This window comes from Zeus faber (assembly GCF_960531495.2).
Source record: "Zeus faber genome assembly, chromosome: 9".
NCBI classification, from domain to species: Eukaryota; Metazoa; Chordata; class Actinopteri; order Zeiformes; family Zeidae; genus Zeus; species Zeus faber.
Genome location: NC_137197.1, coordinates 21,245,006 through 21,262,588, shown reverse-complemented (window position 1 = coordinate 21,262,588; position 17,583 = coordinate 21,245,006). Strand labels below are relative to the sequence as shown.

Sequence of the window (17,583 nt, the reverse complement as noted above, 5' to 3'; positions counted from 1 at the left end):
TTTAATAAGTAAAAAAGCCATTATTTGAATTTCATAGCCTTAGTTAAAAGGCTGTGAAATGTGCATAACAGACCAGTACACGCTCATTCAAAATTTAAGATTTTATAAGACATTTTAATGGCACAGTTTAACACAATGTCAATGAGTCCCGTTTCACAACAGGTTAAAGCCGGTTAAAGTCATGCACCAAGGAAAGACAGTCTTTGTGATTCAGTCGCAGAGCCCTGAAGCCCTGAAGCCCCGACCCTCCGGCTTGGTTGCTGTTTATTAGATGTGCAATAAAATTAACACGTTGAAATTGCGCCTCATTCGATGCTACACGTTCTCATATTGCCAGCAATACACCCACAAGGTGGGAAGCCCATCGGTTGTAGAGATAATCAAAGGATATTATAATCGAAAGACATTCAGACAGAGAATCCTGCCTTTATAGTTAGATTAGATAGTGAGAAGATTAGTTAGATATGTGATATTGCTGACAAGGACTCTTGATCTGTGTCTGATGCCTTTTGTAGAGAGGCTTCAGAGCAGATGCGAGTGATCCCTGCTTCACTCTGACAATATGGAACCTTTCATTTCTTAAAATTTAAACAGAATAAGATATAAAATCAATAACAAGCTTAGCTTTCCAATTCCAACGTCACCCCCCCCCACCTTCAGTGGCCCAAAGTATAAATACAACATAAATATGTTGATTTCGTCCAAAAAAACATATTTTTATATGCCATTGCCGTTTAAAAAAAAATACAGGCTTCATTCATCTCCTTAATATGACATTGTGCTTACGCTCACTGTGGGTCTGGTTCAGATTGTGGGGATCAGTGTCCACTCCCTGGTTCCGCTCGCAGAGGCCCTGCCCCCAGAGACCTTGCCCCCAGAGACCCTGCCCCCCGAGAGCAACCCGGCCATCTTTCTAATCTTAGCCGGATGAGAAATAGAAAACGAGTCCTTTTTTGATCATGTGATTTGGGCGAGAGGTGCGTCAGGTAAGCAGGTCCGTGGTCAGTAGGTTGGTGATGATTCCAGCGGTGAGGATAAAGAGCATCGCAGCCAGGGCCAGGCCCCTGCGGAGCACCAGGTCTCTGTGGGACAGCCAGCCTCCCACTATTTTGGCAGCTCCTACGCCCTCCATGTTGACCTGATCCTCCGTGTCTCTGTTGGTTTTGGGGAACTCAACGTCGTCTGGAAACGCAAATTAGGGGAAAAATCAACTGAGTCAGAACGGTGTTTGCCTTCAACCAGTTGAAACTGACGCCTGAAAGGTTTGTGAGAGGTGGATGTGTTAGTTAGTTAGTTAGCACTTACTCATCTCACCAGAGCTCCCAAGCACTCCAGCTCTGATCTGAGCCTAGAAAGAAAAATGTACGAGTATTTAAAAACAAAATGGCCTCCTCAAATGGCTTTTCACGCAGGCGGTGAGAAGAGGTCAAGAGGAAAAATGGGACAAAAATTAGTTTTCGCTCAAGGTTACCCGAGAGAGGCTGCGACGCTTCAACAACAATTTTCAGAAATTCTAGTGCGTGAGCATTAAAACGCGCAGAGACAAATGAAAGCTTTTTGAGAGCGAGACCCGCGTGAAGCGAAAAAAGCCCTGAAAACGTTCAGCGCCAACTTTACCTCCGTCGACGCCTTCTTCCAGTTCATCCTTACGAGGTAGAAAATGAGGAAGAACGACTGCATGGAAACAGAGATGAATAAGCCGATCCAGAGGCCTGGGAGTGAAAAAAAAAAGGAGGACGGCCTCTTAACGTCAAATATTGGAAAACAGAAATCGTTAAGAGAATATGGGGTTTGGCATTTGATGATTTTCTAACGATCATGACGATTTTGTAAGATGAACAAAACTTTAAACAAAAATTTAGTCAATCCGTACCTTTGATTCCTAATTTTGCTGCAAACATCAGAGCGACGCCGAATGGAAAGCCGACGCCATAATAACCCAAAACGTTGCATATTGCCCCAACCTTTTGCCTCCCGGCTCCTCTTAAGGCGCTTCCCGCGGAAACCTTTTTGGGAAAAAAAAAATGGAAAGGACTTGGGAACTTGGCTGAAGGACGCTTGAACACCCCACGTTCCCGCGTTTTATGAGTATCTGCAATTATTTCGTGATGAACCGAGCACTAATGCAGCGATTTGCCCGCGGCCGTGCGTCTACTCACAGCCGTCGCCTCGAGGAGGAGGAATGGGAGGTACAGGCTCAGGATGTCGGCAACTCTTGCTCTGATTTGTCTTTCAGGGCGAAAAACATGATCGTGTAAGTCGAGAAAAACGAAAACTGAACGTCGCCGAAAAAAACCCCGAGTCACATTCACTGAAAAACAGGGGTGGAGTGGCTCGGAAGGTAGAGCGGGTCGCCTAAGCAGAAAGTTGCCGGTTTGATCCCCTGCTCCTCCTGGTAGCGTGCTGATGTGTCCTTGAGCAAGACGCTTAACCCCCTAACTGCTCCCCAGGCGCCTCTACATGGCAGCCCACTGCTCCTAGATACGTGAGTTACTTGGATGGGTAAATGCAGAGAAATTACAAATTTCCCCTTTGTGAGACTAATAAAGGTATATTAATAAAAAATAACATGGAACAACAAGAAGAATGTCTTCAGGTCAACAGCACATTGAATAGAACTATCTTTAGGGAGCCATTCATCTAACTAAGGTTAATATATGAACCAGCTTGTAAGTGAAGTCCAAGGCTACCTGCGTCTACGATCATGCACACAGTGCTGAAAGCTCAAGTACGTTGTCTTAATATTCAGTTTCAGGCTTGAAAAAGACGTCACAGACGCATAAATCCATCTAAGGTGTCATCGTTATGTTTCACTTCTGGCCCAATTTGAAAAAAATAAATGAAAGAAAAATTTAAAAAGCAGGAAAAAATTGACCTTTACCCCCCGGACAATACGCTTTCAAGGAATCACTCACTCGTCGTACGTGAAGACATAGGAGACGTGGTCCTTCAAGCTGCCGATGATAGCCGCCATGCACAGGGAGACGCACCCTGTGGAGCGGCGAGACGGCTCAACGAATCAGTCGGTCGTATTGGCAAAACCCCTCCAATCACGACAAAGCCAGTGTCAATGTGAATGTAAAAAACAGGAGCCTTCGCTTTCTACAGTTTCCCGGCAGGTCCAGTAAAAGGTATTCTCATCAGCACATCTCCTGAAAGATATTTTGCAGAACCCGACTTTTGCTCTTTTCAAGAACCTGCCGCCCAGATCTTTCCTCCCATCTGTCAGAGTGATCGGGGAGGTACGACTGTCAGAGCTTGTTTCTTCCATCTTATGTCTACATCTATTTTGACTGATAATGGCCTGTAACACAGGTAATATGATTACTCCGGAACATCTTGGCGTAAGCCCCTAGGTATGCAAATACGCTGTTGGCTTCTATATTGTTTTGGTTAAGCAAACATGTTTGGCAGAGTTACCGCTGGGAGAAAGGCGAGCTCACCTGCACAGAGTATCGCCAGTTTTGCAGACAGCTTGGCTTGGTTGATGTCTCCAGCTCCCAGAGCGTTTCCCACCCTCACGCTGCCAGTGATGCTGAAACCCAGAGGAAACTGAAAGCAAAAGAAACCTGCATTAATATACAACTGGCTGTTTCTTAGGATGATTTTTTTTTTTTTTGAATTATACTGTTCCACAATGGGGACTTCACCATGTATGCGATGTTTGACAGTTGGTAAATAACAGACTGAGCTCCAAGTTCCACTTCGCTTATTACACCTGTTAGTGAGAAATATATCAAAATTATTAGACCACTGCCTATAAGCACAAACACAGCATTTTCAATATAACCAAGGGGGGTGTGCAAGCTGGTCCCCTTTCAGATGCCATAGATGCTTAAATGTGGGGATGGAACGGAGGATACAGGAGAGAGAAAGCTGTGGTGGGATCCAGGGTGCCAGGGGTGTAGCCCCCCACCCCCCCCAAAAACATTGGCCTATTTTTTTATATATATATATTTTTTTTTAGCGACAAAAACACCCTTGTAGATGACATGGTGGCCTGTTGTACCTGCCAGAAAACCTCCGATCTCATACGTCCACCACTCAACACACAACATGAGCATGCTGGGAATGGCCAGCTGGATGAACGTGTGCCAGTCCTGCAGGCACTTTTTGGACCAGCCTATGGAGAAGCAAACTTCGTTATATTACTAATATTCATCAATCAATAAGTTGGATGGAAAAATACACCAAAACAACTACAAAACAAAAAAAAATCAAATAAAATACGGAAATAAGACCATGTCATGTCGCGTGCTTAATCCAAAGGAAATGGCTTCAAGAAAGTTTACAAAGGGGATGGTTCTCATCAGTGTCTTTCAAAAGACAATGTCACTACTGTAGGATATCCCACAATACTTTTCAAAAACCTCAATTTGCTCAAAAATATATACATTTTTTAAAGACTTTAAAGAATACCAAATGTTTCCATTTTGATAAATGTTGTGGTATCTAAAGATAGAATACACCAATTCTGATGGTTAGGTGTGCCATACTCAGGCATAGATATGTAGATTGTGTGAGGTAGATGTGTAGCTGTGTGTGAAACACACACAAATTTTTTTTAATATATTCTGCCTTCAGTGTGTTCAGTGTTGGAATCCTTAAATCAGATGACTTCAGATCAGATGCCACCAAAGTACGTGTGAGACAATCCTCCTCCTCACCTCCCCATGTGGCCTTGTGCAGACCTTTCCACACAATGTAGAAATAGAGGATCCCAGCCAGCAGGAACTGGGAAAGAGAATTGGCCACAGCAGAGCCTCTGCAGAGATGATTTCATGTCAAGGCAAAACAGCAAGAAGCTTTTTTTTTAGTATCAACCAAATGAAACGACAGGAATTGCACCTGCGCATGTTTGAGCGATACTCACACTACTCCCATATTCAGTACATAGAGGAGGATGTAGTTGATGAGGGTGTTGAGAATATTGACCAAAACTCCTGTGATAACCTGTGGCCATATCATGCCCTGCAGCCAGAGGGAAATGCTTATTTTTGGATTCAGACATGCTTTGACTTGGAACAATCCAATAAATCCCAAAGGTATAAATGGATTATCCCAGTGATGCCAAGGCCACTTGCCGATATGCTTTGTCAGTATTTACATTTCTATTTTAATTCTACTGTAATCGATGTTTTCATGTTTTTTGTTTTTATTTCATGCACATTAAAATGCTGCCTAAAGTTCAGTCCTTCTTTTTCTACGTATCTGGATAAACTATACAGACAAATGGTCTGGGGTTATGTTCTCATGATAATTCCTTTTATATCGTAATTATTGTTCCAAAAAATATATATAAAAAAAAGATCCAGCCCATAACTTTATTCACATTTTATTGTACATAAAAAATAAAACACATTAACATCAATAACAGCAGAAAATGTTAAATATTGACCAAAAACTTTATATTGTAACAATCCTTGTTGTTTTATTTTGCATTTAATTGCTTTATTGTTTCATAACTGCATACCCCAGCTCGGATTATCCCTGAATATTTTAGTATGACAACACAGAAGTGATGAGCAGGAGACAATACTTTGTGTTGTTTGGCGAAATGGCAGCAGCAAAATGTCCCTGATCAAACAGATCGAGGCTAAAGGAATTCATTTATGTCAAAGCTGAAAATGACCCCATAAAAACCGCCCTTTTAAATTCAGCCACACATTACTACAAACCTGGTTTTGTAGATACCTTGCTTCAAGTGAATACATGAATGTGGCCTGCAAAATAAGAAAATGAAATGAGACACGAATGGGAAATCAATATGGTGCTCTATGATCCAGTGATGAGGAACCACCGCAGTAACTAGTAAAAAATAATATGACATTATATGAGATTAAAAAGATTGAAGACTAAACAAACAAGAGAGACAAAACAGACATGTAAATGACATGTAAAATGACAGACATGTAAAAATGTAGGTCCCCTTTAACTGCCGCGCTGCGGTGCCGGTTAAAGGGGACCTATTATGCTCCTATTTACACATGTTAATGTAGAGCTGCTTTCACACAGGAACTCAGATAATATCCGGATAAGTTCTGGACATTGTCCGCAGTTGCCCCTTCACACATGTAGCACACAACCGGAGATTGTCCGTGTCAAGGAGATTTACACCGACTGAAAATTCTGCGTTTGGTTAACAGGAGGGGTGGAGCCTGGGCAGAGCATTCAGGAGGCAGGACGTCACACAATGACGCTGCAGTTTTACCACACCCACGATGGCGGAGGAGGCTGACAAATTATCTTTTTTTGTCGTTGATACGCCATGTGCTTGGACATAATACAAACAAAAGAGTGTAAAGGAATATAAGGAAAAGCAGAAATGAGTACGCCTCAGCTACGCTCCGTGCACGAAGATCCACACAAAGGTAAATAACGGATGCATGATAGAGACGTCATCAACACACGACACGCCCACTCACTCGCTGTGAACAATCTGGACAATTCCCTGCTCTGTTCACACATACCGCTCAATCCGACATTACCCGGACTTTGTACTAGGGTGCTGGATGAAGTCCAGTCCAAATGATTCTGACTTTTGCGTTCACACATACAGCTCATCCAGGTAATGTCCGGATAATATCCGGGTTGCAATGCATGTTAGAAAGCAGCTTAGGCCACTGAGGTTCCCAAAACAGGTGTGGGGACCAAGGGGGCGTGGTCAAGCCTCCACTGCAGACAGGAGGTGTAGGCTCCTATCCCGAGGCCGCTCAGGTGCTGGGGATCGGGCGAATCAACCGAGGGGCTCCGCTGACTCGTTCGATCCTGGACCAGGAAGTAATTTAGGTTCTGTTTTTCTTTCCCGCAGTAAAGGAGGTGCATGGGTTTGAAACACGGGACCAGACCCGGCAACACGGACGCACAGAAGACCGGCCACGTAACAGCGGCAGCGCGCGTAAGCGCCGGACACTCCCCCTGTTTGCCAGCGAGCATTCGATTTTGCCTTTGGCCCACGAGCCACCAATTTGTTTAATCTATAATAAATACACGCCAACTTTTGTTTGTAAGGCCTTCACAAGGGTGAAGTTTTATGCTGAAAATACCACTCAGATTATGCATTTGAACCATTGTTTTGGTGTGTGTAGCTGTAACTGAATGAGCAGCCAAGCCCCTAGTTCTGAGCCAATGGGGTGTGATCATAAGTTCCAGGTTCTGTGAGCCAATCGGGTTTGGGCTTTACTCGGTTGTATTCGCGTCGCAACTTTCACTGATTTCGCCTTATCAGTACACTAAAATCTGTTTCTGAACAAATTTGAGTTAAGGAATAAGCAATCCAGTTGCTGAATCTTTACTCATATTAGATCTACAGGGCCTAATTTAAAAGTTTGTTCCGACTTTTGTTGCCGTGCTCCAGGCTTGGATAAGAGACACAGACACTGCCATGCACCAGGACTCTCGCACGCGGGGATTTTTTGTTTCACGTAAACGTCGGGAACTAAGTTTGGATCAGGACAGTGGATTGCGTAATGGAGAAGGAGCGATATCCGGTCCACTGTGCGTCCCGTTCCCCGTGTCCGCAAACATGACTTGTAACGTTAGATCAGTGAGTCTTCCGCAGCAGCTTAGTATATACTAAAGTAGAATTTGTGGCAAAGCTTCAGTCGATCCATTCATAAGTTAAGAATCGGGCCAGTTCAGACCAGTTCATGGTACATTTAAATCCATCCAGGGGTTCACGATCCATGTGGTCGCAGTTTCTGATTCGTATCCGTGAATCATTACACGCCCAGTAAAGATGCAGGGAGTGACTGTACATCATTATTATTTAATAGCAAAGTAAACACAAGATGAACATGGATGGAAATGGAAAAACAATCATGCCTACAGCAAGTCACTCATTATGGATTATTATAATCATTATTTGGCGCCTAAAATAAACATAGCAATGGGGAAATTTGAATCCTGCCTTGCACAAGCCGCTATAAAACAAGCCTTTTATTTTCCATTAGACTTTTCCACATGATTAACTTTTATTTTTATGATAAAGAAATATATATCTGTTGTGGGCCTATTGCCACATAAGGATCACTTTAAGTTATGGGTCAATCAGATCAAATTAATCTGTTCTCAAATGTTTTATTATTTTTCAACCTACAGGCTAGATATACTCACTGGGAGTGCTGGCATAAAGATCTTCACATATGTCTGAGCCAGCCTAAAAACAGAGGTCCATTAGAATATCATAGAACAGAAGTGCAGAGGATGGAGGTGGATCTGGAGTAAGTCAAAAGAGATGCGGAAGTGTCTGACCTGGCCACCTCAGGGCTCTGCTTGAAGGCCAGCAGGATGGGCTCTGTGTTGATGAGGATGGCCCAGCAGGGGAAACAGGCCAGTAGTAGGATGAGGATGGCCCTCTGCATGATGACCCCCACCTGGAGCAGGTTACGACTCCCAAAGGTCTGCAACCAGAGAAAGGTTTTGGTTTAAAAAAATATATATATATTATTGTGTAGTGTGCTAGGAGCCTACCTGAGATACCAAGGTATCACATGCAGATGATAAACCAGATCCAATCGATACACCTGTAACATTAATAACCTAAAGAAACAAAGCAAAAAAAAAAAAAAAGAAAAATTATTTTCCACGTTTGGTTGAATCTATGATAAACACTGTGGTGTTATTGTACCTCTTGCAGGTTTACTTACTGCTATGGCCAGACTCACTCCTGCCAGTTCGGTCTTCCCCAGATGGCCACAGAAAACCGTGCTGACAAAGCTCACCAAGAACGCCATGAGTTGGGCCACGACCTATCGATGAAACACTCGTGAAAAACATCAACATTACAACATTACAACATTACAACTTAACATTTAACTTAAACAGGCAAAAAGTGGAGATTATCACACCTTCCCGTCACTGTTATATATTATCATTTATTTTTGATTATACAATTTATAATATTATCATATCCGTATTTTTTCCACACATACTACATCTGCATCTAAATGTATTTCCATCATATATGAAACAATAACATAAAAATTTAAAAAAAATATATATATACTGTATAGAATTATTTTCTGGGGACCTTCAAGCACCCCTGGGGGGCGCAGCTGACCCACATGTGAGAGGGTGCTACCAAAACCCCGGGACTTATGTAGGAGTACTTACAAAGGAAGGAATATCTGCCTCCTACACTCACCACGGGCCCGGACAGTTTGAGGATTTCCATGACTTCTGTCTGGATGTCAAGGGGAAGCAGCGCTCTGGTCCTTCTTAACAAGCCGGCGTAGCACCGGGAGCACCGGGGGAGAAGCGACCACCCTCCACCCCCTCCTCCTCCTCCTCCTCCTCCTCCTCCTCTCTCCCCGCTCCGGTTCTCTGCTCCGCTCCACATTCTGTCTTATTATAATAAAAACCTCTTTTTCGGGGACTATTTGAAGCATGAGCGCCTGTGATCTGGAACACACGCTTTTAAGCCCAGCGCATGTTTGCTTTATGAGGCAGTCCTAAAAAAAAAAAGTCACGTGTTTCCACTCCCTGTGACACACAGAGCGTTGCAAGGACCGGGATCATAAAGCGCTTTAACCCAGCCAAGTTGAAAAAGATATATAAAAAACTATTCTTGTGTCCTTTTGAGTGCCCTTTGGGAACTTCCTCCAGAAGCCTATATTAGCTTATTATATTTCTATTAGTATGAAGATTAATTTTTATCTTTGACAATTATTTTTTACGATGATCTTTTTGAATGCCAAATGAACCGATATTATTTAATTAATTTGATATTTGTCATGACAAATTTGCTTTTGCATTAACCGACCGATAATTAGATATTTTACCCAAAATATTACATACAAGCTATTTTGAATTCTACAAACAAAAAGGCGTATACAACTGATTAACATTTGTAAAACGTAAAAAGCTCTGTCTGTGTTGTACCCCATGCTGTCAAAAAACAAAACACAAATAAAAGAATATTTTGTAAAATAACATTCATGAAACCTTTAATATATGGTATTAATAAATAACTATTATTGCATTACGCAGTTATTATATGTATTATTATTATTATTATTATTATTATTACATGTGTTATTATTATATTTATTATCATTATATGTATTATATTTATTATTGTTATTGTTATTATTAGTAGTAGTAGTAATAATATTAATAATAACTAATAATAATCCCCTATTTTCGAAGCCTAAAACTATCTGGAAAACCAACTTCTCCGAAACACAAGAACACGGTTGATGTGTCGGTTTAACCGCTATGTCACAAGGATCTCTGGCTTCAAATTTCATCCAATTTCAATCCACATACGGAGCAGAAATGAGTGAGAAAAACCGAACAACTTTGACCCAAAACATCCAGTTGGTCTTGGTTAACTGACACGTCACACGTCTCGTTCTAAAATGAACACGATGAGATTTAGAGTAAGACGCTTTATGGCGTCATCATATTATTAACTGTAAATTTACAGATTCCAATTGACAATATTCAGTTGGACCGTGTCCAGCATGTGGAGTGGACTGAGTCATACTGTACTCGTTCAACGTTACCACACTACCGGTTTATGTGTGCATTTATTTAGCTTATTCTAAACCTGTGGTCCACATTACTTTGCCAGATTAATGAAAAAAGAACCAAAGATAATCCTCAAAACTCGTCAGCGCGTCCATTAAAAAACACTGGAATGGACAAATCAGTGATGAGTTTAAAATCCAAGGTGGCGTCGGAAAATATAAGCCATGCAATGGTAATTACCCACAAAAATATCACAAAGTTTGTCATATTTCACGGAAACAGAACTCACTGAAAATTTAATCCAACTAAAAAAATGAGCTCAACTTTACATAAGAAATACAGTGGTACCTTGACTTACGACTGCATCTACTTACAACTAATCCAAGATGCAAGTAGAGATAGTCGCGAAAATTTGTATCGACTTGCGACCGACTGCTCCAAGATACGACCGTGGAAATTTGTTCATTCATATGGGAAAAATTGCTTCGACATACGACTGTTTTAACATACAACCGTTCTAATAGAACGAATTACAGTCGTAAGTCGAGGTACCACTGTACGTACATTAGACTTCTATTATAAATCAGCGAAAATACGTCATCAATTACATATACCACACACAACATCTACCGTCACTAGAAACTCCAGATGTACTTCAATGTAGCTGGGTAAGTTATAAGATAAAGTTCAAGTTCAAGTTCAAACTCAGAGATTATTTGTCACATATACAAATGGTCATACATATATGCAGTGAAATAAGATAAAGGTAAATATACTTTATTCATCCCAAAGGGAAATTCCAGTGTTGCAGCAGCAATGACATACATGATGTAATTTACGAAATCACACACTATCTATATATATATACAGTGTATATATGTATATATATATAAACATATATATACATACATATATACACATACACACATATATACATATATACAGATACACAAACATATACATATGTGTATATACATAAACATACAAAATAATTACTGTATCATATAAAAATGTATATAATAAAATAGAATTTAACTTAGTGAAAGGAAAAGCTAAAAGTGTAATCTTAGTGAAAGGTAAAGCTTAAAAGTGGAAACATCTAAAAATATACTGTATATGGTGGCACAGCAAGAAGGGGCTGGGGCTCCGGTGGGTTATCTCCCAAACAGGAGCCTTTCTGTGTGGAGTTTGCATGTTCTCCCCGTGCTCACATGGGGTTTCCTCCACCTACCATCAGTAAGGACCCCCACCCAAAACATGCACACATCACCATCGTCTGACCAGCGATGGACACTTGGTACCAGGTCCCCGGGCGCATCGACGAATGCTGCCCACTGCTCCTGGCTGCCCCCCCGGAGGAAGGACAAAGCCTGTCAGGGTTCGCCCGGGTCCTACCAGCATCAGCCACTAGATGCCGCCAGTACTGCCTTTTCAAGGTTGCTCTGCTTCACCTATTTCTGTTCCTGATTACCCTGCCTCATCAGATGATATGTTTCGCCAACGCTCTTGTTCCAAGCTCCCGAGACTTCTTATTTGTTTTTTGCCCAGTTTTTGTACTTGTTTTGAGAAAACCTCTATTTTTGCCACCTCGCCTCTGCCTTGTTCTCTGCACCTGGGTTCACTCAGCATACCTCCTAACAGCAAGACTGAGCCACAACATGGACCCAGCAGAGAGCCAGCCTCCAGAGGTGGAGAGCCTGCGGGTGGCCTTGATGAACCAAGGGGCTGCGATTGGCCGACACGAGCGGGTTCTCCAACAAGTCCTGGACAACCTGCAGTCGCTCGCCCAGGCCGTCCAGCAGAGCCAGGCACAGGCTCCACCTATGGCCTGCTCCAGCTACCAGGCTTTTGCCGGGGAGATGCGCCGAGTGTTCGACCACTCAGTCAGTGGGAGGGAGGCACGACACGGCTACTCCGGCTCCGCCAGGGGGGACAGAGCGTGGCGGACTACGCCATCGCATTCCGCACCCTCGCCGTGGCGTCTGGATGGAACAGCGAGGCACTCATCGCGGCCTTCCAGGAGGGCCTCAATGAGGGGGTCAAGGACGAGCTGGCATCCCGGGAGGCGCAGGAGGACCTGGACACGCTCATCGATGCAGCGATTCGGGTGGACAACCGCCTCCGGGAGAGACAAGGGGAACGCGTTTTCCCCGCTTCACCAATACCAGCGCGCAGAGCGGCTCTGGGGACGAGGCCTCCCGAGCATCTCCTGGCTATCCCGAGCTCGCCTCCAGCATCAAGGGAGGAGCCGATGCAAGTAGGCAGCACACGGCTCTCTCGGTCCGAACGTGACCGGCGGATAAGAGAGCGCTGCTGCTTGTACTGTGGGATCCCGGGGCATTTCCGTTCTTCCTGCCCTGAGCTCTCGGGAAAAGCCAACTCTCGTCCAGGGTAGGGAGAACTGCGACGAGGCCAACCTTCTCTCCCGAGCTCGAGGCGACCAGGGTCCTGCTGGCTGCCTCCCTCGCCTGGGGAGATCAACATCACTCCCTCCAAGCTATGGTGGATTCCGGCGCTGCAGGAAGCTTCCTGGATGTAGGGCTAGCAAAAGCCCTAAAGCTCCCTCTGGCACCTCTAGAGCATCCTCTCACGGTGACAGCCCTGGATGGAAGACCACTGGGTTCCGGTAGCGTGTGCCATCTCACCGCCCCACTTTGGCTGTCACTGGAGGGAAAACATTCAGAGGTAATCCAGCTCCACCTCATTCACTCTCCTGAGTTTCCACTGGTCCTGGGCTACCCATGGCTAGCCCGTCACAACCCACATCTGGACTGGGCCTCCGGGCGTCTCACCGAATGGGGCCCTGCCTGCCACACCACCTGTCTTCGTTCTAGTCCATCTTCTCACCCTCTCGAGTCTCCAGTCCGTGTCCAAGCTCGGGCCCCTTCCCAAGCCCCTGCCCACTCCGGAGTTCCTGTCCGTGTCCTGGCTCCAGTCCGTATTCAAGGTCCCAACCATCCCGAGTTTTCACGAGTGCCCCACGAGTATGCCGATCTGAGGGAGGTCTTCAGCAAGAGACGGGCCACCGCGCTTCCTCCCCATCGGTCCTATGACTGCGCCATCGACCTTCTGCCTGGCACCTGCCCTCCTCGAGGACGTCTCTTCTCTCTCTCTGCCCCTGAGACTACAGCCATGGAGGAGTACATCCGGGGGGCGCTCACCTCAGGTTTCATCCGCCCTTCTACCTCCCCGGCGGGCGCAGGGTTTTTCTTCGTGGGTAAGAAGGATGGCGGCCTGCGTCCCTGCATTGATTACCGTGGTCTGAACAAGATCACGGTCAAGAATCGCTACCCCCTTCCTCTCATGTCCACATCTTTCGAGCAACTGCAAGACGCCACCATCTTCACCAAACTCGATCTTCAAAACGCATACAATCTTGTCCGCGTCCGCGAGGGGGATGAGTGGAAGACCGCCTTCAACACACCTACCGGCCATTATGAATACCTGGTCATGCCTTTTGGATTGGCCAATGCTCCCGCTGTCTTCCAGGCCTTTGTAAACGACGTCCTCCGTGAGTTTCTCAACCGCTCCGTGTTATTCTACATCGATGACATCCTCATCTTCTCCAGGACCCTTCCCGAACACATACAGCATGTGAGACAGGTCCTTCACCGCCTGCTCGGCAATGGCCTCTATGTGAAGCTGGAGAAGAGTGAGTTCCACGCCACCACCGTTCAGTTCCTGGGGTTTGTCATCACCGAGGGTCACGTCCAGATGGATCCTGCCAAGACCGAGGCCGTCCGGGACTGGCCACCACCCACCTCGGTCAAACAGGTGCAGCGCTTCCTCGGGTTTGCCAATTTTTAGAGGCGATTCATTCGGGGTTTTAGCACGGTGGCAGCTCCCCTCACCGCCCTCACTAGGACATCCACAGCCCGCTTCGCCTGGACTGCGGAGGCTGAGGGGGCGTTCAGGGCTCTCAAGATGCGGTTCACCGCTGCCCCTGTCCTGGCCACACCAGAGCCTACCCTGCCCTTCGTGGTGGAGGTGGATGCTTCCGATGTGGGAGTGGGGGCCGTTTTGTCCCAAAGGACTCACGACAAGATGCTCCATCCATGTGCTTTCTTCTCCCGTCGCCTCACCCCAGTGGAACGGAACTATGACATAGGGAACCGGGAGCTACTGGCAGTCAAACTGGCGTTGGAGGAGTGGCGGCACTGGCTGGAGGGGGCCCAACACCCATTTGTTGTCTGGACCGACCACAAGAACCTGACATACATTCAGGATGCCAAACACCTCAACTCCCGTCAAGCCCGATGGGCCTTGTTCTTCAATCGGTTCAACATCATCCTGTCGTATCGTCCCGGGTCCAAGAACCTCAAGCCCGACGCTCTCTCCAGACAGTTTGACCCTCCTGAGCTGGTTGAACTCCCTGAGCCCATTCTCCAGAGCTCCTGCATCTTGGCTCTGGTCCGCTGGGGAATCGAGACGCAGGTCCGGCAGGCCCAAAGGAGGGAGGCGGATCCCGGCAACGGGCCCCCGGGTCACCTGTTTGTCCCGAAGGCTGTCCGATCACAAGTCCTGCAATCGGGGCATTCATCCCGCCTCACTGGCCACCCGGGGATCTCCAGGACCCTCGAGTTCCTCCGCAGGCGTTTCTGGTGGCCTACCATGGAGCAGGACTTCCGGTCCTTCGTCGCTGCCTGCACCATCTGCACCCAGAACAAGAACCCCCGGTCACGTCCCATGGGGCTGCTGCATCCCCTTCCCATCCCCAGTCGGCCCTGGTCACACCTCTCAGTGGATTTCATCACCGGCCTTCCACCGTCTCGGGGCCACACTGTCATCTTTGTCGTTGTAGACCGGTTCTCCAAGGCTTGCCGCTTTATTCCTCTGCCCAAGCTCCCCTCAGCTCTGGAGACTGCTGAGCTCATGGTGCAGCACGTTTTCAGGGTGTTCGGCCTGCCCCTGGACGTGGTGTCAGACCGCGGTCCGCAGTTTGCATCCCGGTTCTGGAAAGCATTCCACCAGCTCCTCGGCGCCTCCGTCAGCCTGTCCTCCGGTTTCCACCCGCAATCCAATGGCCAGACGGAGCGGGTCAACCAGGACCTGGAGACAACACTGAGGTGCCTCGTGTCCTCCAACCCTGCCTCCTGGAGCGACCATCTAGTGTGGGCGGAATACGCTCACAACACTCTGCGCTGCTCTTCCACTGGCATGTCCCCGTTTGAGTGCCAGTTCGGGTACGTACCTCCTCTGTTTCAGGAGCAGGAGGCGGAGGTGGGAGTGCCGTCAGCCCAGCGGTTCGTCCAGCGGTGCCGACGGACCTGGCAGAGGGCTCGTCAGGCCCTGCTGAGGACATCCCGGCAGCAGCAGATCCAGGCCAACCGACGGCGCAGACCAGCGCCTATGCTCTGTCCGGGCCAGAGGGTCTGGCTGTCCACCAGGGACCTTCCATTACGGGTGGAATCACGCAAGCTCGCGCCACGGTATGTTGGGCCCTTCAAGATCGTGCGGCGGGTCAATCCTGCCGCATACCGTCTTCTGCTCCCCAGGTCCATGAGGATAAACCCCACCTTCCACGTGTCGCGGCTCCGACCGGTGGTCACCAGCACCTTGGCGCCCACCACGAGGCCTCCTCCGGCGCCTCGCATCATCGACGGTCAGCCCGCCTACACGGTCCGCCGGCTCCTGGACTCCTGCCGGGTCCGCGGGGCCCTGCAATACCTGGTGGACTGGGAGGGTTACGGGCCGGAGGAGCGCTCCTGGGTTCCGGCCCGGGATATCCTGGACTCCTCTCTGATCCAGGATTTCCGCCGTCGCCACCCGACACTCCCTGGAGCCGTTCCTAGACGGGGGGTCCTGTCAGGGTTCGCCCGGGTCCTACCAGCATCAGCCACTAGATGCCGCCAGTACTGCCTTTTCAAGGTTGCTCTGCTTCACCTATTTCTGTTCCTGATTACCCTGCCTCATTAGATGATGTTTCACCTGTGTCTCGTTTGGTCGTCCCTATTTAGACCCTGTCGTTTGTGTCCTCGGGCGCTCAGTCTTGAGTTTGTCTGACTTCATGACGACGCTCTTGTTCCAAGCTCCCGAGACTTCTTATTTGTTTTTTGCCCAGTTTTTGTACTTGTTTTGAGTAAACCTCTATTTTTGCCACCTCGCCTCTGCCTTGTTCTCTGCACCTGGGTTCACTCAGCATACCTCCTAACAAAGCCAGGATGGGAGAAATGCAGAGGCCACATTTCACTGGCCTTCACCCTGTGTGTGTGTGTGTGTGTGTGTGTGTGTGTGTGTGTGTGTGTGTGTGTGTGTGTGTGTGTGTGTGTGTGTGTGTGTGTGTGTGTGTGTGTGTCAAATAAATATTCTTAATTCTATATTACATAACATACATATTTCATTAAAAAATAAAATACTTTTTTCGGTAATACATGTATTAACATAGTCTTATAGCTACACTTAAGAAGAAACACAAAAAGTGTGATCTTGAGTAATTATTCCATAATATTTTTGCAAATTGCAAAAGGTAAAGGTTTTGTAAAGGTTCCATATATATTGTCTGCATTACAATATAGACAGTAAGTAATCTATTAAACTGAATTTTACAATTGTACATTACTAACAAAAACTACAATAATTACAAAAAACATGTATTTATATACTTTTAAAATTAAATGCATTATGTTATTGTTATGAAAACTAATTACAAAAGTTATTTATGTTATTTTTACATATGCCAAAAATTTGCCGAAAATCGAGGACAATAAAGAAGCCATTGTAGAAAAAAATCCAGTGGTCAAGGTCAGTCACAATGTCAAAAAGAGGTACTGGAGAAACAGGAGACTACAGATGGGGGGGGCGGGGGCATGCTGCGTTCAAGTAAAATCGGAAAATCGTGCTGCGTTTCAGAGAACCCGGCAAACGTAAAAAGCACCCGACACGACTAAACTGGACCCCGTGTATTGCTGCCTGCAGCTGTATTTATTATTATTATTATTATATTTATATTATATTGATAGTCTGTTGCACATGTATATGACGTCATATATACGGGTCACGTGATTTCCGCGAGTTACAATTTTGTGCCGTTGTAGAATAGAGTGTAAACGGACGCTTCCTTCTGCCTTGTACCACGAGGTGGCGCCATGTCTCTGCTTTTACTCCATGCAG

At 46.2% G+C, this 17,583-nt stretch overlaps 1 protein-coding gene across 1 annotated transcript; it reads right to left on the bottom strand.

Annotated features, from left to right (window-relative positions):
- Positions 1-982: 982 nt before the first annotated feature.
- Positions 983-9,175, bottom strand: slc47a3 (solute carrier family 47 member 3; the record flags this gene model as incomplete). Its single annotated transcript, XM_080006694.1, has 17 exons — positions 983-1,182; positions 1,306-1,348; positions 1,618-1,712; positions 1,874-2,006; positions 2,160-2,229; positions 2,916-2,991; positions 3,444-3,552; positions 3,651-3,718; positions 4,010-4,123; positions 4,668-4,765; positions 4,874-4,971; positions 5,679-5,723; positions 8,116-8,158; positions 8,254-8,402; positions 8,473-8,541; positions 8,649-8,750; positions 9,146-9,175. 17 exons carry the CDS (start codon positions 9,173-9,175, stop codon positions 983-985), a joined length of 1,542 nt encoding a protein of 513 aa, XP_079862820.1.
- Between the last annotated feature and the right edge of the window lie 8,408 nt (positions 9,176-17,583).